Source organism: Chelonoidis abingdonii, chromosome 14 (assembly GCF_003597395.2).
Source record: "Chelonoidis abingdonii isolate Lonesome George chromosome 14, CheloAbing_2.0, whole genome shotgun sequence".
NCBI classification, from domain to species: domain Eukaryota; kingdom Metazoa; phylum Chordata; order Testudines; family Testudinidae; genus Chelonoidis; species Chelonoidis abingdonii.
In genome coordinates this window covers 15,357,184-15,381,222 of record NC_133782.1, presented here as the reverse complement: position 1 = coordinate 15,381,222, position 24,039 = coordinate 15,357,184, and the positions used below count along the sequence as shown (strand labels likewise).

The 24,039-nt window shown below is 42.9% G+C and overlaps 1 protein-coding gene across 1 annotated transcript; it reads right to left on the bottom strand.

Annotated features, from left to right (window-relative positions):
- Positions 1–365: 365 nt before the first annotated feature.
- SALL4 (spalt like transcription factor 4) lies at positions 366–22,677 on the bottom strand. Its single transcript, XM_075072456.1, has 4 exons — positions 22,585–22,677; positions 3,206–5,734; positions 2,224–2,531; positions 366–788 (listed from the first exon to the last, which is right to left on the bottom strand). Exons 1-4 carry the CDS (start codon positions 22,664–22,666, stop codon positions 366–368), a joined length of 3,342 nt encoding a protein of 1,113 aa, XP_074928557.1. The 5' UTR covers positions 22,667–22,677.
- Positions 22,678–24,039: the final 1,362 nt, after the last annotated feature.

Here is a 24,039-nt window from a genome sequence, read left to right as displayed (position 1 = left end):
TAGGTTGTTTCTACTGTGTTCAAAACCCCCTAAGATTTCAGTTTAAACAGAGGCAAATGTTATAACCTTTGGAATTTCAAGTTGTGAAACTTCTGTAAGGCTGTACATGTTAAAGTCACACATAACAAGGAATACTTTGCAAGACCCGCATTTTTCCAAATAAGAGGATATTTTTTATTATTATTATTATTTCTACTTTTGCAAAGCAACATCATGATTGTACTGTGGGCAACTCTTACAAAGACAACCATAAAATCATTTGCATGTCAATAGGAAAATAGGAGGTTGAGATGGAATCTCTTAAAAATATATATGTTTGTATATATATTTGCTCTTTCTGCATTTCACCTTCACAAAGAGTTTTTCTAACTAACAGCAATTTTGTTTTCCTCCATGAAGTGAGGGAACTGGTGTTTTGGCACATTGTCTGCAGCAGCACCACCAGCTTTCTCCATATCTGAGCTAATTCCAGACTGGGACCCATCTATCTTGGAGACTGTTGCAGTATTTATTGCAGAACCACCCCCAATGGTGACTGGAAGAGAAGGTATGCCACCACTCTGGATCACTGAAATCTCATTAGTCTTCATTGCCAAGCCATTGCTGAGTACCGCTGCATACTGGTTCCACCCTGTGGGATCAATGTTCACTGAAGGAGGCACTATATCCTTTGGAAACATTTCAGATACCTTCTTTGGATCATTCCCCAACAGAGCCATGGGATTATCAATGGATAATCTTCTTCCACGCCTGGCAGAGTTATTCCACATGTGAGTTCCAACATGAACCTTGCAGAAGAGGGGGTAGGAGAAGTTAGAAGATGAGAGCTATCATAATTCTGAGCTTCTGTTCTAGCCTATCCAAGTTCTTATACCTCACCAGCACTATGGTATCTGAGCCTCAAGATAAAGTAAAGCCAAACATTCAGAGGAATGTTTATGTAGTTTTGTACTCAAACTACAGCAAAATCTTTGTTTAGATCTTTGTTACTGTAGAATGGCTTATATGCCCTACATGTTCTTGTTTACTTTCACCTGAAGTAGAACAAAAAAAAGAGGGAAAGCAAGAACAGAAGTAGTCAGTTACTTAGTGCATGGGAAAAGTTTATTTTTTCCTCTACACAATTTAAGATACATTGGTTCTTAAGAATAGGCTACAGGGAATATTGCCAAGTGGTGCTGAATTAAGGCAGGGACTTCAGAAATGGTTTTACAAAAAGACTAGCATGAATAGAATTTTAGCAGCTAACACACTCCTGTGTAGTTGGAAAAACACAAATAGCATATTACTGCACAAACACAGAACCTCCCGAAAGACCACCCACCTACAAACAAGCAGCTATCCGCACCCCAGTCTTCATTTTATTTTCTAAGTTTAAGCATCTCTTTTCTCTCTCTCTCTCCTTTTCCACTCTCACCCCTCCTTATAGAGTACTTCTGCAAAGACTGACAAGAAGAGTCTTGAAACTCTACAGTGTCAAACCATAGTGTGGGTGGGGAAGCTAAGTGTTCCTTAAAAGACAAATGGATAATCTGATAACAAGCAGGAGCACAACAGGCAATTTTTTGTGCTTAACTGAAAGCCCTGAACATTGTTTGTTGCAGAACTTTGCTCCAGTGACAGTCACTTCAACAGGGGACGCTCAGTGTGCTCCAAGCAATAGTGGAGCCTATAACATGTTCCAGTAAGGTGAACAATGATCATTGCTTAAAAGTGTTGGGTTTGAAAGAATTAGATCAAATACAGTTTTGGTGTTTTAAACAGGGGTTTTTCCCTGCATGCTGAGGTATCATCTAGATATGGGCTTCAGCTACTAAATTCAGATCCCAAACCCACACCATGGTTCAGGAGCATTTGGAAGTAGGGTTGCTAAACAAAGCAGTTAGAAGTTGCAGTTTAAAAAAACAAAACAAAACAAAACAAAACAAAACAAAAAAAAACTGTAGGGAAAGAACTGTAACTTTTAAGTGGATTTAGGCTGATCTCAAGGCCTACTAGAGAGTTGAATGTATGATCCTTGCATATTGAGAGACTATAGCAAACTCGGTCTTAAATGACCACCCAGAGGGCCAGGAGAAATTATTAGTGGTCATCTTTAAAGTCTGGATGATTATATTAGAAGAAATAGAAGCATTTTAGAGGGGTTGTTTAAGACACTTTCCTAGTGAAGGTGATTTCAAAGGCAGGCATCAGTATACCTCAGCCCCTTTAAGAATTGCTTACCTTCAGGTTTCCTTTTGTGGTAAAGGCTCTCCCACAGATGGTACATGCAAATGGCTTTTCACCAGTATGGGTCCGTTCATGAATCTGAAGAGCACTTGCAGAGGAGAAGTTCTTCCCACACGTAGTGCAGATGTGCTGTTTAGCTGGACGGCAAAGCTTAGGCCGTGGCACCAGGAGAGGGGGAACACCAGGTGATAAAGTTGGTGGGCCAATAAAATGGCTAGCACTAATAGGACGCTCACTAGACATCTCCACTTTTATGAGGGCAGGTGGAGCCCTGACAAAAGCAGCATGAATGCTGCTGCGACCTGAAGAGAAAGAGCACACACACATTAAGCTACCACCACTACATGTTTCAGCTCTGTTTAAACTTTGGAAGCAAGATATTGGGTTCAGATTTTTGAAAGTGCATAAACCCAACACCCAGCGAACATGCAAGCTGTAATTTGCAGGCACATAGGTGCTAATGGGTTGTCTGTCTGTTTGAGGCAAGAGGGAGTTGGGGTTCTTCAAATATGTTCCTTTGCATTTAGGATTTAACAACTTTCTCCCTGAACCAAAAAGCTCAGACACAGCATTCGCTATACTAGCTTTACACTTCATATACTAGTGCTGAACAGTCTGTTCCATGGTTTATCAGCATTGAAGTGTCTGGTTTAGAGAGCTAATAACTTTAGGACAAAATGCAAGATACTGAGCACAACTCCCATTGAAGTAGATGGGATGAGTGTGTGATCACTAGGCAGCAGGAGGGCTACAACTTGAAAACTTGCCCATTCTGTGCGTATGATTTTACCTTCAAATGGGAATTTGAAATTAGGAAGGAAATTTTCAGTGGCTTGCAGAGCAACAAGCACCATGTTCCTTTTGAAAAGGAACCAAACGAGCAGGATGAGTGTCTTATTCCCACTGGTCTTCTGAGGAGCTCCCCTCTAGAGGGATGTGTTAGTTATGGGGAGTGCAGCTATTGGTTGTAACTCACCATACTCTCCATTTGGGAAGTGTAACCCAGGTTCTTCTTTGATGATCTTTCGACCAATATTGCCATAAGTTAGATCCAAAGCGCCAGCCCCTTCCATCTCTGCAAGATGGTTTACAGGGCCCTCAGCTTTATTTCCCATGCCAGCATCTTCCTGACTGTTGAAACTTGGTGACTTTGACCTAATGCTTTCAGATTGGCTATTGGTTGGGGACAATGCCTGGAATGAAGCAGATTCAGAAGCGGCAGGACTCCTGCCATTTTGATAATCTGGATCACCTGCCACAGAGGAAGAATCATTCGTCATGCCATCACTTTCTGCCGAGCCATTGTCACTAGACTTCAGGCTGCTTTGCCGTTGCAAGTTCAAAGCTGAATTTACCATTTTCATTTGGTTTTCTAGAGCTGCAATCCCTGAAAATGCTGGGCCTGGAGATTCTGAGTGTGCATCATATGGAATTGGTGGTTTCAAAGAGCTGCTAGGGCCATCCTGAGAGTCTAGGTCTTCTTCCATGTCTTCTATGCTTTCCATGTTCTCACCTGGGCGAGTCAGGTCTCCATTCTTCTCGGTCACAGTAGGATCCACATCAGTATTATCACAAGTGTTTTCCGGCATAGGTGTATTGGGAATTTGTCCCCCCATATGCATGCGAATATGCTGCTGCAATACAACTGCATTTGTAAACTTCTTCTGACAAATTGGACAGGAATGTTGCATCTTTAGGGGGGTGTTTGCCCGGTGGACACCATAATGAGTCTTAAGGTTACCTTTTGTTGAGAAGGCACGGCCACAAATTTTACACTTGAATGGCCTCTCTCCAGTGTGAGTACGGTAATGCATTTTGAGTGAACTCTGGCAGCTCAGCACTCTATGACAGATGAGGCACTCATTGGGGTCTGTGGTGGACTTGTCAATATTCTCAACCAATTGCTGTAGCTTAGATGTTTCTGAACCTTGCTCACTTGCTCTGCTTACATGGAAGACACTCACACTGCAGCTAGCTTGTGGTGAGCTCAGGCGCTGCTCAGTTCCCGACTCATGACTCGCTGCTCCTGATGAGGAAGAACCACCTTCACTTTCTGGAGAAGGCCTTGGCTGCATGTCACTTGAAAATGTGCTGGCAAGAGACTCCTTGATGCATGCTAGATTGGAGATATTCTGAGGCAAGCCAGTGCCTACTGAGGTAGGCAGTGATGTCAGAATAGGCTTGCTGTCCACAATTAGGTTAGACTCATCCAGTGGTACAGACATTCCATAGGGGATTCCACTGCTAGTGGGCACATTGTCCAGATGCTCAGGTACTGGATAGGGATTCATTTTAATGTGAGGGTACTTATCTTTATGACGCTGAAAATGCACTTTAAGGTTTCCTTTGGTTGTAAATCTGTTACCGCAAATGTTACACTTGTAGGGTCTTTCACCAGTGTGGGAGCGGAGGTGTATCTGCAAAGCACTATCGTTGCCGAAGACCTTGCCACAGAACTTGCACTTATGTTTAAAGAAAGGTTCCTCAGCATTTGGTTTGCTTTCAGACACGCTGATATTGGGGGGCTTCCCTTTGCCTTTCTTTGAGGGATCAATCACTGAAGAAACTGCAGAGAGTGGGTTTTGGAAGATGACCGAGCTAGATGATTGAGGTAGTAAAGGGTTTGGAAAACGAGACATAGAACTTGGGAGGCTTCTGTTTGCTTCAGGCTTCAGGGAGAAGGAAGAAGAAAGCCCACTGGCTACCGAGCCAGCAGTTGGAATGACTATGTTAGAATGAGGTAGTTTTCCATGCTTCAAGGATTCCAGTGATAGGCTTTGGCTTCCAGCTTTTTGTCCAATTAAAGCAACAGCAGCAGACAGCTGCTGAGACATCTGAGCACCCAAAGCTTTTAGTGGATCAGTAGCAGCTACTATTGAAGGATGTAGGGCATGAGGAGCCATCATGGCAATTTGGATGCGGATTTGCTCTGTGAGCTGAATTTGCTGGAGTTGCTGCTGCTGCAAGCACACAAGCTGTTCAAGGATCATTGGAATAGCATTAAAACTGGCTGCTGAGGAAGAGATGGTGTCAGAGGTACGCTGATTCACAGCCACTTTAGTGCCTCGTATTGTCTGCAAAGTCACATTAGTGTTTGGCACTTTGGATTTTGGTAAATAGCTTAGCCCATGAGTTGCAGGAGTAACAGGAGGTTCTGTTTTTAGATACATTCCTCCCACTACTTCAGTATCAACTTTCCCCTCTCTCTTCTCCACAGAGCCAGTGCAACTCTTGGTCTGACTGTCCTTGGCTGGCTGGCTATCCTGTCGATCATTTGGAAAGCTCTCTGTAGAGGCTCCAGGGAAGTCTTCAGGGGGTATTGTTCCTTCACTATCATTCATGATTAGGACAGGTGGATTTTTAGTGCAATTTTTCTTATGCTCAAGAAATTCAGAGAGGTCAAAGAACTCTGCACAACATTTCTCACAGATGTTGGTTTCCTCTGTTCGGCATCTTTTGGAACTCATTTCATCATCTCCATCACCTGGGGCGTTTTGTGGACTCCCTAGGGGGGAGAAAAATAGAAAAAAGTCAAATATTCCCTATGTATACATAGATCTAGAACATGGGTACATTTTCCCCAGGTTAAGGCTGCAGGTAAGCCAAGAATTTGAAAGATATAAATGCAAGATAATAGGGTCTTAGACACATGGACCAAATGCAAACCTTGGAGACAGGATTCCAAAGCCCTATCCCTAGCTCTAGTACTGATTCACTTTGTAGCTTGCTCAAGGTCACACTACATCTCTATTCATTTGTCTATAAAGGTGGTATACTGTCCTACCGTCAGGCTTGTGAGGGAAAGAGGAATGGTGTTTTTCCCATTTGAATTACTAGGTAACTAGTTCACTACAATCTCTTTACACGTGTAAAAATAGAAATAAGTGTTCTAACTAAGTGCTTGGAGGAGTTTTTTTTTAAACTACTCAAAAGGCAAGACAGTGATGGAGGGCATATGTGATTGTTTACTTCATATTTAACAGTCATAATTAAGTTGTTATTTAGAGGGTCAATGGCCAAATTCTAGCAAGCCATATGAAGCTATGAATCACTAGAATTAACACACATCATAACTGCCTTCCATTTGATAAAGATTCCATTGAAGCACAAAACCACTGCAGATAGAAACAAATGAAACTGCAATTATTCTCCCATATTACAGTATACTAGGTATCTTATGAAAAGCGTTGATAGAATGAATAAACATGGTGTTATAATCCATATACTAGAAGAACTAACCATGTTAAGTAGATTACAGCTCTTCTAATAAGACTTTTGAAACCACTTCCCTTCAAGCAAATCAGACTGTATAAACACAAGACAAACCTGTGTGTGAATACTAGTTTAATGTAATCCTACTTTTAAAGGAAAAGGCTAATAAAGCCTACATTTTTAACATTCACATGGAACAACTTTAAAAGCTTCCTCTTGTTCTAAGAAAGAGCATAATGACTTTCTTAAAAAAATAAATGCAAAAATATACTATTTTAGCAGTCAGCATATATCAGGGGTTGCCAAACTGCTCTTTTATAGTCAAAGTGTGGCTCACAGAGCCTGCCCTATCACCCTCCCATTCTCCACCTACCAGACTGTGGGGCAAGCGCTGGGCTTCTGCCCTGCTGTGGGGTGGTGGGGCTAGGGCAGGGGTTGGCAACCTTTCAGAAGTGGTGTGCCGAGTCTTCATTATTCACTCTGATTTAAGGTTTTGCGTGCCAGTAATACATTTTAACATTTTTAGAAGGTCTCTTTCTACAAGTCTATAATATACAATTAAATGATTGTTGTATGTAAAGTAAATAAGGTTTTTAAAATGTTTAAGACGCTTCATTTAAAATTAAATTAAAATGCAGAGCCCTCCCGGACCAGTGGCCAGGACCTGAACAGTGTGAGCACCACTGAAAATCAGCTCACGTGCTGCCTTCTGCATGCATGCCATAGATTGCCTATGCCTGGGGTAGATGCTTCTGCCCAGCGGGGAGGGGGCTAGGGGTTTCTGCCCTCCAGGAGGTATCTGCTGGAGCTCAGGGCTTCTGCCTTGCTCTTGTTGAAACGCTGAGCACCAGCAGATACTTCCCACAGGGCTGAAGCCCTGAGCCCCACAACCCTACTGCAGAGCAGAAGCCTGGAGCAGGTGCACCTGGCTCTCGGACATCGGAGGATCAGAGAGCGTAGGCCAGGGGTGGCCAAACCTTAATAGAAAGGGGAAGTATAATAATTAATTGTCTGTGTCAAAACTGTTAATTTAGCACTTAGAGTCTCTAGAGTGGGTGTCATAAACAGATAAAGTTAATAGCACAGAAGTACTTTATATCTCTTTGACTGTAAAGGGTTAACAAGTTGAGTAAGCCTGGCTGTCACCTGACCAGAGAACCAATCAGGAGACAGGATACTTTCAAATCTTGAGGGAGGGAAGTTTCTGCATGTGCTATTAGAATTTGGTTGTTGTTCACTCTGGGGGCTCAGAGGGACCAGACGTGCAACCAGGTTTCTCTCCAATCTCCCTGATACAGGCTCTTAGAAGTTCAAAATAGTGAGTACTAGATAGATAAAGAGAGTTAGGCTTATGTTTGTTTTCTTTATTTGCAAATGTGCATTTGGTGAAAGGAGTTCAAATTTGTATTTTTTGGCTGAAGGATTTTTACTTTCTTGGTATTTTTTGTCCTTACGGCTGCGGAGGGTATTCGCATGCCTGTCTAGCACTGAAAAAACCTGTACCTAATTCCATTTTAAATTTAACAAAGAGATAAAAAATTTTTACTGTTTTTTCTCTCTTTAATTAAAAAAAGTTTCTTTGTTAAGAACCTGATTGTTTTTTCTTTCTGGTGAACCCAGGGTCTGGATTCACCAGTGATTGGTGGGAGAAAGAAGGGAAGGGGGAGAGAGAGGCTAATTTCTCTCTGTGTCAGGATTACTCTCTCTCTCAGGAAAGTCTGGGAGGGGAAAGAGAAGGGGGGGGAAGGTGAATTTCCTCTCTGTTTAAAGATTCAAGGAGTTTGAATCACCATGATCTTCCTGGGAGGGAAGCCTGGAGAGCAAACGTGGGGAAAGGATTTTCTTTCCTTGTGTTAGATCCAGAGGGTCTGGGTCTTGGGGTTCCAGTGGCAAGGTTTTGGGGGACCAGAGTGTACCAGGCACTGGAATTCCTGGTTGGTGGCAGTGCTACAGGTTCTAAGCTGGTAATCAAGCTTAGAGGAATTCATGCTGGTACCCCATCTCTTGGACGCTAAGGTTCAGAGTGGGGAATTATACCATGACAGTGGGCAACTCACTACAAGATGGATTTGCAGTGTTGTTGCAAATATGCTGGTCTCAGAACATTGGCAAGACAAGATGAGTGTTCAATGTCACCAAAATCTTGACTTTTACGACAACTGTCAGGATATTTGCTATATGCAGTGTAGTTGCAGCCGTGTTGATCCCAGGATATTGGAGGCACAAAGTGGGAAGGTAATATTGTCTATTGGACAAACTTCTGTTGGTGAAAGAGACAAGCTTTTGAGCTAGACAGAGCTCTTTTCCCACCCTGTCTCTGTACAAGGTGGGTTGCAAGATAAGCATTTTACTGTGAACTACCTTCACTTTGGGATTTAGGCAACAGCACTCGCCTGTCAGACACAGTCTGTGGGGAGCAGGAAGCAGAAAGATTATGTTTTGTAAATCGCCTGTCAGACACAGTCTGTGGGGAGCAGGAAGCAGAAAGATTATGTTTTGTAAATTAGACAAGAACCCAAGTGTAACCACTTCCCCCTTCAATGTGCCAAAAGCTGAAGAGGAATGTTCTTGTTTTTCCAGACTTTTCTGGTTCCCCTCCCCTCCGAACTACGTAGAGTTTTAAAAATTCTGCAGAAAGATTTGAGAGGAAATTTTTACCATGGTCTGAAAAAGGTGTTAATACTCATCCAAATGACTCTGATTTAGAGCCTTAAGCTCCTTAGGTCAGTGGACACCCAGGAGCCACTCATCATCAACTCACCATTGATGAGTTATGTCACGTTTATTATCCCAACTTTAACAAGAGATCCCACATTAATCGTATACGTCCATCAGTTGTGTTTTCACCTCAGAAGGCTGCAGCCCTATTTTATTCATTAACGAGTTCCCCTTTCCTGCTACCACCTATACACACAGCATTCAAGACATTCTATCTTCTTCCAGGAAACTATAAAGTGCCCTCTGGCCACACATGGTGTGACCCTTTGATCACAGAGGCACTTTGTTTGAGTTCCATCTTTATAGGTCAATGGTGTGGAGGCCTGACACTATGGCTTCAGTGGGAGTTCAGGGTGTTCAGCCCCTCACAAGATCAGGTCCAATAATGCCAATAACCCAGGGAGCTGAGTTATTTCAGTAGTATTGGATGCTCCATTTTAGTAATTAGACTATAGAGCAAATGGTTATCATCATCAGAGACCGTTGATAAGCTTAATTTTCCAGCTTACTTTAAAAAGGGTTCAACTACAAAATAATTACAGCCCCTATATTAGAGATATGTTACCAAGCTGCACAGCGTGCATCTTGTGCATGCAAGTAGAGGATTTGCATGGACAGACATTTTTACACCTACAACTCAGGTGAGTGTATAAAGATTGGGCCAGAATAATTTCATGGGGGAGGATATGGCAAACGTTAACATTTGGCTCGAGTAACAGTCCTTCTCACACACAATGCTTTTCTCAGCAACGAAAATGCAAAAAAGTGTTTAGTGTTGAAATTTGTAGTTGCCCAAAAATGAAAGGCTTTGAAGGAGTTTCCTTAAGCTAGGTCAGGTTAAGAAAAATTCACAGCAACATTATAGTAGAGAGAGAGAGAGAGAATGAATCTCGGCCTTACAATAAATACCGAAACAAGGCCTGTATAAGAGCAACTAAAGTAATATGTGCCTCAGTGTAAGGGGGCTGAAGGGGTGTACAGACTAGAAGGGGACCTCTTGGGTGCCTTTCAGCCTTTCATTTCTGATTAGCAGAAATGCACAACACACACTGAGGCCAGGTCTACACTACAGACCTACATTGGTATAATAATGTCCCTTCAGGGTGTGAAAAATCCACATCCCTGAGTGACAGTTATTACCAACCTAATCCTCCATCTAGACCAGGGGTCGGCAACCTTTCAGAAGTGGTGTGCCGAGTCTTCATTTATTCACTCTAATTTAAGGTTTGGTGCGCCAGTAATACATTAACGTTTTTAGAAGGTCTCTTTCTATAAGTCTATAATATATAACTAAACTATTGTTGTATGTCAAGTAAATAAGATTTTTAAAATATTTAAGAAGCTTCAATTAAATTAAAATGCAGATCCCCCCGCACCAGTGGCCAGGACCTGGGCAGTGAGAGTGCCACTGAAAATCAGCTCACGTGCCGCAGCGCCATAGGTTGCCTATCCCTGATCTAGACAGCACTATGTTAACAGGAAAAATAGCTACTGCCTCTCCAGGAGGTGGATTAACTAAGCTGGGGAAAAGAGTTCCTGTTAGCATAGGAGTGTCTTCATTTAAAGAGTACAGCCACACAATTGCATCAATGCAGCTGCATTGATGCAGCATTAAGTGTAGACCTGCCCTGAAATACACAACACAGAGCCTCCCCTCAAAAAGAAATAAAAATACAAACCACCACAAAAAGCATCCCTCCCTCCCCCCCTCCTCCCACACACACTGCAACTCTCTAAATCAGTTTTTAAGCCTAGTGATATATAGCCAGGCAGGGCCCCTAAGCAAAAGGTAAAGTGCTAGATCACGGGGACCAGCTTTCAGTGATGCACCCAATACATACAATCAGCACTGCAAAATAAGAATAAGCCACTGTAGCCAAAAACCCATTTTTCCATTGAAAAAAATTTCACTCAGAAATAGAAGTCTCCTAAAATAGTAGGAGACTCAACTTGATTCAGGTCTCAGTCAACAGAAAGGGACCAACTGAGGTCAAACATGGAAATTTTAGAACTCCATAAAGTGGGTGTTTAGTTCTACCTTATGATGAGGGAGAGTAAAATTGAGATTTTTTTTTTTTTAATTTTTCTTTTAACAAAGAAAAAAAAACTAGTTCCTTGCCTGGAACTAAGGTGCATGCTGACTCAAAAGGCTTTTTAGGCTCAAAGTTTCACAAGAATGAACTCACTCCCATCCGATACATAACCCACAAAGTTGCAGGTCAAAATACTTGCAAATTTGGGATTAAGGCAGTGAGATTTTTGTTCTGCCTTCAAACAAAAACAGAACACCTCACCCCCCTGCCCCAAAAAGGCCTCATAGTTGTACTGATTTAACTCTACTGGTTTAGAAAGATACCTGTAGCCATCTGATATTCTTGTTGTCCCATATTGTACATTTGTTTCCCTATTTTTGACAACCTCACATTCACTGGTCTCAGAAGATCTGAATTCAATTCCCAATATAGACTCCTGTGTAACCCTGGGAAAAATAGTGAAGCACAGCCCCCTTTACTCCACGTCTCCCCCGCCCCGCCCCGCCCCGCCATCCCCTCCCCTCCTAATGGAAACTGAGGCCAGTCTACACTGCGACTTTAAATCGTTTAATGCCGGTATACCGATTTAACCTGTACCGTTCACACGACGTCGTCATTAATATCGAGTTAAACGCTCATTAAATCATTCGGAACTCTCCCAGACGAGAGGGTAGCGCTAAATTCGAAAGTGATAACTCGGATTAGGTTCGTGTGGACGGAATCGACATTATTGCCTCCTAGAGGTATCCCACAGTGCACCACTGACCGCTCTGGTCTGCAATCCGAACTTGATGCGGATCCGGTAAACAGGAAAACCCGAGACCTTAGAAATGACATTCTTGCTTCACGTTCCACTATCTATCACACTGTGCGATGCAGTTCAAAGCAAAAGTACTCCTGCATTGAACCTTACGGAATACTAATCTGATCGCTGTATTGTAGACAAATCTGTTTTATCAGAGCTCGTTAAAGAACAGGAAATGCCAAAGCGTTTGAAAATAAACTCAGATACACAGCGGTGCGTGACAACTTAACGGGAAGCCAGAGACTCAACGGATGTCATGGAGGAGGAGGGGTAATGAGGACTACAGCTACCAGTCTCCACAGCAGTCTCTGAAAACTATTGCATTTTTGGCTGAGCGCCCATGTCTGTAGCTTAATGCACAGTGTCTTGCGTGGTTCACGAACAGCCTCCAGTCTCTCCTCCCCCCCCCCCCCAGCATGTGAAAGGAAGTAAATAAATAATCCTTGAGTACTTAAATGTCACCTCGTGACTGAATCTGCTGCAGAGATACGCGAGGTGTTGACAACGTCAGATACTGTTTGTGATCTCAGGGTCCATATGCTGTCTATCGTTTGCTCAATGCCACTCCGGAAAATACGCCAAAGGTTCTCGCTGCCTTCACAAAGGAGGGGTGAGCTGTACCCAGCACCACCTGGGCAATGTTTTCTGCCCCATCAGGCACTGTGCTCTCAACCCGAAGTGGAACTATGGATAGCTGAGGAACAGCTACCCACAGTGCACCGCTCCTGAAATTGATGGTAGCTTTGGACCATGACGCAACAACGATTCGTGATCCCCCACTGTGGACGCGCTAAACCGATTTTATTAGATCTGTTTTGTAATATCGGTTTAAGCTAATTCGAAATAATCGTGCAGTGTAGACGTACCCTGAGATTATTTCTCTGCCTCACAGAGGCAGAGGGTTGAGTATAAATGAATCAATACTGGCAAGTTGCGTGATGTCATGTCTTTTTTTGGACAACTTCTGTTGGTCAGAGAGAGACCAGCTTTTGAGCGCACACAAAGCTCTTCTCCACGTCTGGGAACCTTTGGGCTAGTCTACACTGGCGATACTAAAGCAAGTGTGCCTTGTGTGGTCGCAGTGCAGCGCTGGGCAAGCGCCCTCCCAACACTTAAAAAAACTAAGCAAACAAACAAAAAATAACCCACCCACTCACCCTCCATGAGGAGCACAGCTCCCAGCATTGGGGCACTATTTTCATTGGTGCTTCACAGTGCAGCAATTTTTGTACTCAAGGGGGTGTTTTTTCACAGTCCTAAGCAAGAATGTTGCAGTGCTGTTAATTGCCAGTGTAGACATGCCCTTAGGCCAGATGTACATCACACTGGGGTGTGATTTAAAAACAAAACAACAACAGAACACCCTACCCCCCTGAAAGACATAAGGCTGTGTCTACACTGTGCACCTTCAACCATGCTGCTAAAGGTGCAGTGCAGCATACCTGCAGTTTGTCAGCAGGAGAGAGCTCTCCTACTGACAAAAAACTTCCATCCCCAACAAGCCAGCTGTTCACCCCGGTGCTTGTTGTCAACGAAACTTTTGTTTTTCAGGTGTGTATGTAGGGTTTTTTTAGTTTGTTTAAAAAAAAAAACAAAAAAAACCAAACAACAACACACTGTTAACAACATAACAAGTCTTTCACTTGCCAGTGTAGACAAAACCATAGTTATACCAACCTACCTTCCAGTGTACACAGCACTACAGTAACTCCTCACCTAATATTGTAGTTATATTCCTGAAAAGTGCTACTTTAAGCAAAATGATGCTAAACAAATCAAATTCATGTAAATAGGAAGGGTTAGGTTCCAGGGAGATTTTTCAGCAGACAAAAAGAGATTACACACATATACAGTACCAAATTTTAAATAATTTTAAACAATTTAATACTGTACTCACTAATGATGTTTGTGAAGCTTGGTTGAGGCAGGGGTGTAGCAGGGTTTGACCCATTCTGCCCGCCCAGCGCACCTGCCAGGAAGTGGAGTCCCCGGCCGGGACGCTAGGCAGAGCAGGGCAAACCCCCATGCCCCAACCCCACTCCCTGGCTGGAACACTAGGGGGAGCAGGGCAAGCCAAACGATCTTATAATGGAACATAAGGTGACTTTAAATGAGTATGTTCTCTAATAGATCAGCAACCTAACAAAACAATGTTAACTAGGATAACTAAGTGAGGACTTACTGTGTGCCAGGAGACCATCAGTATAGCTACTGCCTCTCAGGTGAGGTGGATAAACTGCACCAACAGGAGGTCAGCGTAATAAGGCTTGTCTACACTGGCAACTTACAGCACTGGAACTTTCTTGCTCAGGGGTGCGAAAAAACACCTCCCTGAGCGCAGCAGGTTTCAGCGCTGTAAAGCTGTGCTCCCAGAGCCAATAGCTAAGCCCCTCATAAGAGTAGTTGGTTTTTATTTTTTATTTTATTTATTTATTTTAAGAGCGCTGCAACCACATAAGCTATGTTAAAGCGCTGATGCAGCAGCACTTTAGTGTTGCCAGTGTAGACTAGCCCACAGTGTCTTTACCAAACAAAGACTTTCCATGGTGTCAAGTATAGCCATGTTAGTCTGTATCCACAAAAACAACAAAGACTAACAGATTTATTTGGGTGAAAGCACTAGACTCGTTTTCACAAGCCCTTACTGAGGGTATGGCTACACTCTAAACTTGGTTTGAATTTGAATTGTGAGTGTAGTCGCAGCACTAGCGCTGGGAGAAGCGCTGCAGGTACTCCACATCCTCATGGGGTTTAGCTTGCAGCGCTGGGAGCCTCGGGCACTATTTACACTGACGCTTTACAGCGCTGTATCTTGCACAGCGCTCAGGGGGGTGTTTTTTTCACACCTCTGAGCGAGAAAGTTGCAGCGCTGTAACAGTGTAGCCATGGCCTCAGGCTAAATGTCACTGCTAAATGCAAGGTGTAAGATTGTTTAGCATAAGTAGTTAACACATTTCAAGGGACGATTTATGGTAAAGTGACCCATTAAACACCCCTCCAGTCACAGAGAGGAAGAAGGTGGGGTGTTAATGGATTATAGATTTATGGTTTATTACAACAATCCAGTGTCTCTATTCAGTCCATGTTTTTTAATATTTAGCAAAGTTATGAATTTAAGCTCCCAGGCTTGTCTTTTGAAAGTAGTGTGTATCCTGGGACGACACAGTGACAATGGTGCATTCAATAGTGGTAAAACAGTTGAACACCAACAGAAGTTAGTCCAATAAAAGATATTACCTCCCTCATCTTCTCTATTATCCTGGAATCAACATGGCTACACCACCACAAACATTTGAGATCCTAGACAGAGACAAGGGGGTAAAAACTATCCTGATTTTTTTTTGTAAACAAAAAAGATTCACCAGAGATCCTCATTTTGATTTCTAGCTGCCACCTCGTCTTCCCTGTCTTGTAGGAACACTCAAGTGATTGCAATCAGACCACCTTATTTACCAAAACAACATGCGCCTTGCTCTACCTACCCACCCTAGAAACAGTTATCAGTGACACATACTGAAATCTTAAAACAAAATGCAAGATTACTTCTGTGCAAAGAAAGCTCCCCATGCATGTCTACATCTGTGGAGAACTCTGTCCAAATACTGGAACAGTATTTATCAAGTAGCAAGGGAGTTCTGTTAGAACAGTTACTCATGCACTTAAGTTAGCCCCTCAAAAATGCTTCACAGGGATCGAACCTCTGTTTTCTATTTCTCCCCCCTCCCTCCGAATTTCAGGAATGTTATCTCTCAGCATCTAGTTATACAATAAGTTAGAAGAATGCAGTAAACCCAGCAGGGGTTTTAGATTCAATCACTGCCAAATGGATTTGGGGGGGAGAAAGAGTCCACTATTGTGTAGGATAAAGTGGTAATTTACGATAAGGTCTGATGAAATCTTTAGACTCAAATTTAAGTTTAAAAAAAAAAAAAAAGTTTCCTAAAGACAATAAAAGACCCGACACCTTTTACCGGATTTAATTTGATTTAGTGGGGAGCTATTGAAAGGAAGAAAGAGATGAGGAGGGTGGGTTGGTCAGAGACCATGAAAACTAGACACAAAAACAAAAAAACCACCCACACATATTTTAAAGTGTCTACTTCACAGTAACTGAAGTTAATACCCAGTGAGGTTTCTTCATTTACAGAAATTTGATCAGTTTATCTATTCTCAGTCACTTTCCCAATAATCACTGTTAGTATAATCATACATCCTTTTCTTACTTGCTATTTAAAATTAATCATTTCTGATAATCAGTTTAGTAATTTCTAGTTTTGAAGGTCTCAACTGGCATTTAAAAAAAATTAGACTAGATACTTTGTTCCCAAGTCTAGCAATGTCTGCAACAAACTCAAAGTGTGCCATTCTAAGCCCATCGGGGGAAAAAAAAAAAAAAAAAAAAAAAAAAAAAAAAAGTCACAAGCACTGCAAAGAAAAATAGGATTGAATAAACATGTCAAAACAGCTAACTACCAAGATCCGTCTGCTTTAGTAAATAAGTTTGGCTCTCTTCTCAATTTTAAGAAATGAAGGTGTTTTATTTTAAAACATTTGAAGTTTCCAATAATGACGGCAGACAATGTAATTAAATCTATCACAACAGAATTCAGTTCCTACCCAAGAATAGGCAGACGAGACTTGTTCTGCCTCATGATAATTCACAACCTATAAACTAAGTGTCTTCCAAAGATTTAATCTAACCTTGCTAACAACAATCCTTTAAGAGTACTTATGTTAACCCAGAATATATTAAAGTTCCATAAAAATTGCTTTGAAAAATCTTACATTTCCAAATCATTCAGACAAATTTAAGACTCTAGCTATCCTCACATAAAAATACGATTTTGTAAAAACAGAGATAGCAACTCTTAAAAAAGTTTCAAGACTAGATCTCTAAATTCCATGTCCTTGCATGATTAACCTTCTGGTGTAGTTTCAAAGGGCTTTAAAAACAACGTTGCTGAATGCCATGACAAACCCCTTTAAAATGTCTGCAGTTACCTGCTGAGGCTCAAAACTGAAAGCTTTAGCAAACACATGTTCTGATGCTGCTATTAACAACTGAGCTTAAAAGGCCGAACAGTGGAGGGCACTCATGTATTGCACTGAAAACAATATCCATTTCTGGAGCCAGGAAGGCAGTTTAGCTCGATCAAAAATTACAAAAACCTTCTACTTTCTCCAGAACAAGAGACTGCAATGTAAAACAGCAGTAGCGACTAACAAACATGCAACTAAAATTCATTAGTTATTGCTGGCTGGAAGAACGACTAACAAAATTAATCATTCCCTAAGGACATGTAAATAAGTAGGTTACCATCTGCCTCAAAACTATGTTAACACCGGCCACCGCCAATACCAGGAGTGAGCCGTTGTGGCTTCACGCACCCATGGGGGGGGAGGGGGAAACCCTTACAACCCCCCTACCAAACTATATCCCCTGAGTCCTGAACCCACCAATCTGGATTCCACCTTGTGAGGGGCACCCTGTCCCCATTACCCGGCCGCTTACCCATACTCATGACTGTGTGTAACCCACTATATGAGCGATGTACCCTCACTGCTCCCCTACTATTTCTTGACCCCACCCACGGTACACCCCGCATTGGGGACATTACAGACTGTATGTATTATATGCTGAACCATAACCAAATTCCAGCATCCCCCCCTACTCTGTATGTTGCCCCCGATGACTAATGACTGACACCTCAAACTCTCTGTATCATCTTTATTTATATATTTTCTAATAAACTTTTAAATCTGTAAAAAAAATAAAAAAATAAAAACAGAGGTCGAAAAGTGCAGTGGTTAAAATAGGCTACAAAAGCTACTAACATTTTAGATTACAAGTTGCAGATAAACCCAAATTCTTGGGTTTCGGAGCGAAGAACATTTTTGAACCCACGTTTAAGACAGACACAGAGAGAGAGTCACTGCAACATCTAGTTATTTAATTTTCCCAGTGCGGAAAGAGCAGAACAGCAGACTCCAAAAGCCAATGAAGCCTGCCTGGCTGCAATATCTCAGAGTGGAGGAAAATCTTTTGCTCTACCTGACCCACCACTGTTTCTTCCTCAGCGCTCAATTACTTCCACCAGCAAGTCCTTCGCCCATAAACAAGGCAGCCCTGGACCACACTTAACACTAGTACAGTGTTTAAGACCAAGCTAAACGGCGCAAACCCCGCTGCCAAGGTCAATTTCATGAGAGTCCTAATTGTAAGCGTGACATCAACTTACCACCCACAGCAGGCAGGAGGAGGCAAAGGTTAGAGCAGCAGCTCTGTCAAAACGTCACATGCTGCAGGGTTTAGCAAGAGGACTTGATCAGTACAACTAATATAATGTTTCACTTACGTAAAAGGGAAAAAACAAGCAAGACATTTCCCTCCTTCCAGTCAGGCTGCCTGCCTTACATGCTTCACCCAATGGCTACAATGTACAGCTCTGCAAAGATTAGCCAGCACTAGCACACCCCACAGCGAATAGAGTCATCCCTAGGTGCAGCAATGATGAGTGAACCAGCCTCGAGCTTTGTTAAATTCAAACAGCACTAACTAGCTGTTAATTTAACCCGCAGCAATGGGCCACTGAAGGCGTGTTCAATTCTCAAGTTGGGCCGCACTGTTGATACAATAATATTGCCCTCAAATATAACCTGACCGGCCTCTGAGCACCTCACACTGACTCAGTGGACAACTTTTGTAGCATAAATCATGTTTGCACAAGAAGGTCTGGACTCGGGCTCACATTTTTAAGGGCTCATTAACCAACCGTTTACTGCATGCAACTCACTGTTTTGAGAAGCTACAACTAGGAATACCTCCTTGATAGCAGCGTGAGCTGAGAAAATATATTTTAATGCTTATTAGAGAACTCAATTGTTGGGGTCCCAATTTGAATGGATGCCCAAATACAGTCTACAAATTCAGTTCTTAGCCTGGAAATTTTTTTTTTTTTAATTTAAGAGTCATATACTGCATTTTAAGAAGCCTACACTTCAATGGCTGTAATCCAGTACAATGGGCATTTTAAACTCTTTTGTGAAAATGCTAATTTTCAGTATGTGGTATTATTCTCAAGTGACCACCTGCTGATTTTTTTGACCTGTTAATCGATCACCAGGTTAGCAAAACCATTTTCTAGCACACTGCATTGTTCTCAGAGGTGGGTCTCAAATTGCTTTGCAAATGTTCTCTTGCAAAAGAGAGATAAGGGCTTGATTTTATTATTGCAATTATGCATACATTTGATCATTTCTCAGGCAATCTGGCTGGAATTTTAACTTTGTTATGGAGCTTCATCCCTTGGTATTTATGGACACACCTATGTCGGAGAATACCTAGATTATTCTGAAGAGGAGAGAGAAACTATGGTTAATCCTGAGACCAGATTTATTTTTTTTTAAATTGTGTCAAGACTGTTTTATTTACCTAAGGGGTTCACAGAGATGGTTTAACTCCCACCCACTTTTTCTGATCGTTATCACGAACAGCAGCGGAGAGATTTCTGCAACGGTTTCTAGCACTTTGTTCCAAGCTGGTACTGTAGGAGTGGAGAAAGAGCAACAACCGTCAGGTGGCCGCCCAGCCTGATCCTGAGCCAGAGCTAACTAGCCCCATTCTGCGGGGGGTGAGAGGAAGGTGAAGAAGAGAGGGAAATCTGCGCAGAGATTCACCAGCAGGGCTCCTGAATAATACAAAGTTTGGGCGGGGCACTGGGGGGAGGGGGCAACTCGTCTGTCCACAAGTCCTTCAAAAGCAGGAGCGGTAATTCCCAGCCCTGAGCACCATGTTATGCGTCTATGGGCGAAGGGGAAGCTACCTTCCAACTTCAAGAGACCTTTGGGGAAAATGTACAAAGTTTTCTTTATGGCTCGCCTAGTACTGCCAGTGACCCCTGGGTGGCGCAAGAAAGCAAAGAAAGTTCCCCAATAAATTAAAGTCAAGCAATGCGCTAGGTTGTGGATCTCTGGCTAATTTTGTCTGTTACCGATTGACAAGCACCCCTTCCCCCAAAAAATGGTCGTCGAACCTGAGGTAAGGGAGCCAAAACATAAAGGTTAGGACTCTACAAGGATTCAAAGCAAAACAAAACACTCCACCTCAATCTTGGTTATTTCATAGCCCAGGGGTCAGCAACCTTTCAGAAGTGGTGTGCCCAGTCTTCATTTATTCACTCTAATTTAAGGTTTCCCCTGCCAGTAATACCTTCTAAAAACGATAAAATGTCTCTTTCTATAAGTCTAGGACATAAAACCAAACTATTGTTGTATGCAAAGTAAATAAGGTTTTTTAAATGTTTAAGAAGCTTCATTTAAAATTAAATTAAAATTTAATTTTAAATGAAGTGGCCAGGACCCGGGAAATGTGAGTGCCACTGAAAAACAAAACAAACAAAACACACAGCTTGTGTGCCACCTTTGGCACACGTGCCATAGGTTGCCTACCCCTGTAATAGACAGACATGCACACCCACCAGGCAGGTTCCAAAGATTGTGCTTTAAATTGCTGTCCTTCTAGAACGTGCAAAATCATTAAAAAAAACCCCAAACATACCCCGATACCTGTTACTATAAAGGATGAGAAAAATCCCTCTCTTCTCCCTCCCCCACCCCCTCTGGAGTAACTCTGCAGCTTCAGGAGAGTTATTAACCCTTTTGTTTCAGCACAGCCCCCGGAGGTGACTCTCCAGCAGTGGGCAGAGATTTACATGTGGAAACATCACCTCCATCCCCCCAGCCTAACCATATGCACAAAGGAAAACAGTCATGCATTAAACATGGGATTTATTGCCTTCTGGCCAGCTTGCTGTTTCTTAAGTCACCATTAACCGGACCCAACAATTGGACATTTCGGCTCAAAGAGGGGGGGAGGAGGAAAGAGAATAAGATCCCGAATCTCCTGCGGTTTGGGAATAGGCGGTTCCTGTTATATATACACATTGTTATTGATCATTTTTACCTATGGGGGGGAAAAGTGATCAAGCATTGAATTTTGGGAGCTCTTCGAATATTTGACCTTTAAAGACATACAAACCGACCCACAGAATTACAGAGTCCAGGCTGCTTAGGGTTAGTAAAGTCCTGCGGACCCTCCCACACCAAATATCTCGAGTCAGTTGGTGTTTTAACAACAACAAAATAATCTGAACTATTTGCAAAACCCACCTTCATCTCTCTTGGGGAGGATACTGAAACTGATGATTCCTAACTGAGACCAGAGAAATTCGTTGATCTGCATAACCAGGGAAATTCAATTCTAACACCACCAACCCCAAGAAGTTGCAGAGGTTAATATCCAGTCCGTCAATAGAAATTATGGGATGAGTGGCATTAGAGCCACACCGATTTTTTTTTAAAGTGTAGGCTGAAATTGAAACTGAGAATTAACATTGAAGGAATCGGCCCATGTAGTAGTCTATAAGTTCTCCCCAGTTCAGCGATGCGCCAACAGAAAAACCCTGGGAACATCTGAGAAGATGCTGCCTAGTATCGATTAAACTTTCATACGAGATCCAGGAATTATAACGCTGCCCAATTCGTTTCTAGTGGCAAACTAACCGCACTTATACTAGGGGATCAATCCCCCCCTCCTCTCCGGATTGCCCCCTCTGCGCATCCCGCTCCCACAGATCAGTGATAACTTCACTGCACATGTATTTTTCTTTCCCCTTTAAGCTACAAAGCTCCAGAGCATCTAAGAGTGGTTCCCGATATTAAAAGCCCCACACCACCCAAATACAACACACACGCGCGCACACACCACATTAGCTCACCAGAGTTATTTTAGGAAGTCGGAAATCAAAGATGGCTGGAGGTCAGGCTACAAAAGGTCCAGGGCGATTGTGATCTCCAACCAAACTAGCCAAAACAGTTTTTTTTTTTTCCAGAAATCCCCACCAAAAAAAAAATAGATGCAGAGAAAACAAAACTAAAGCCTCGCCCCATGCCTGCGCTAAAGAGATGGCTTGCAACTCCTTTCTCTATCTCCCCCCTACGCCATCCCTCCCCCCCAATCCTTTCCGGCTGGGAAGGATTTGGGGGTTCACTTTGCATTAGGCTACAACAAAACTGGCTGCATCTTGCTCCCCTGGCGCGAGACAAGGGAGAGAGCCCGGATCCCCCTCCAGAGCCAGCACACGTTAAACTTTAAGGGGTATGGGGAGGCAATGCTCTCACACACACCCGACAGGGACGGCAGAGCAACACACAGAGAGATTTCTGCTGCGAGCCGAGCGGTCAGCACCGAGCAGCCATGGGGCTGGAGCTCTGGGCAGAGCCACTGGACAGTTTTAAGGGGAAGGGGGAAAAAAATCCCGTTGCGATCCAGAAGAAAAAGAAGGATCAGGCCCGATATCAGTCGAACAGTGATTGAAGAATAGTAGGGCTGGGGTTTTGGGGAGGGGGGAGGGGCAATTATGGAAAAATGGCAAACAGAGTGTCATGTGGGGTCAGTTGGCCGAGTCAGTGGGGGGGGGGGGGGGACAGAAAAAGCCACACACGCACCCACACAAAACCCCTTATTCCTTGGCTAATTTCTTTGCACATCAATTAAAGTTGGTAATTGGCGAGCCTCCCGTCTCTTACTTTGCGCCTTACCACTTGCAGCATCTGGGGGCTCCTCCTCGGAGTTGATGTGCTGGGGTTTCGCCTGCTTGCGTCTCGACATGGTGCACAAGCATCGGGAGCAAAATAGTAGCAATTATTTTCTTCTTCACAACAAATTCCTAGAGTTGGGAAATTACCCCCCCTTGGGCGGAATGCGCATGTCAGAGTAATTATGATTATCAATAATGCATTGCGATTTATCATGGGTCCCTGACAGCTGATTGGCCTGAGTCCAAGGGCTCACAGATTATTCAAATAAGGTCCATTGATCAGGGAGCAGAAGGGAACGCTGGGCATTGTAGTTTTCCCACCGCTGCTCCGTCCCATGCATGTGACAAAAGCGTGTACTCCTAACACAGCTCGGGGGGGGGGGGAGGCAGTCTCATCATTTCCTACTACCTGATTGGATCATACAATATTTCCTTTAAGGGGAGGGAGGCGAAAGAGGAGCATGAATCCATCTTTGAGAGTAAACAAACAAGCTGGCAGCCCGATTTTCTGTGCTATCCGGGGGACAAAACCTTTGTTATCTCACCTGTCCTTTTTATTGGCTAGTCAGGGTTTAAAGATTATTTTTAAGTAAGCAGAACCTTGAAACAATGAAATGTGGTGGGCTAATTCTTCCGTTTGTCATTAGATATGATGGGGAAAGCAAGGAGCAGGATCACGTGATTACCCAGCTGGATAAATGGGATGACAATATTATGGTATGGTAGGGATGGTATGAGGCGTGGGAGGGGAGGATTAAAAAAGCAAAACCAGCATAGAGAATAATGTTGGGTATGTAAACTACTGGCACATTGGTTTATTTCCTTTCAAATACCTTATTCAAGATTCACTTTCTTCTGGGAGGGTCACCAAAAATGGGTCATTCACAATAATTATTAAATAAAAAGTAGAGTAGGTAACAAAAATTTAAAAAAAAATTGGAATTTGAAAAACTACCAACAAAGAACAAAAACCTCTTTCAAAGGACATGCAGTTGCCCAGGTATAATCTCCATGCTGTTTATTTCTACCACTTATTACATCACATCTAAAGAGCGGCACTGGTCTTGCAAACAGATCCATACCAGCAGACCTGCTGGAACCATTTAGAGTCCGACTGAAGTCAATGTCCCTACGTGTGGATTTGGTCACAGGATTCGACCTTTTAATTGGAGCCCCACAGAAGTAAATTGGAGCCTTAGCTACTGTTCCTACAAAGTGTTCTCATGAGTGGAGGTTGGCTGTGCCCACTCTGAACCCCACTGTCAGTGGCAGCAAGGATCTGCAGAGGTGTAGAAGCTTCTGAGGCAGAACTCCTTGCATGACTAAAGGCTTAGAATAGATGATTAATTCAGGGCAGAGGCCCTGCCTTTCTGTTTGGGCTGCAAAGCATTCAGAACCCTTTGAGTCCCATAACCATGATGAATAACAATATTGTTATTGCTTA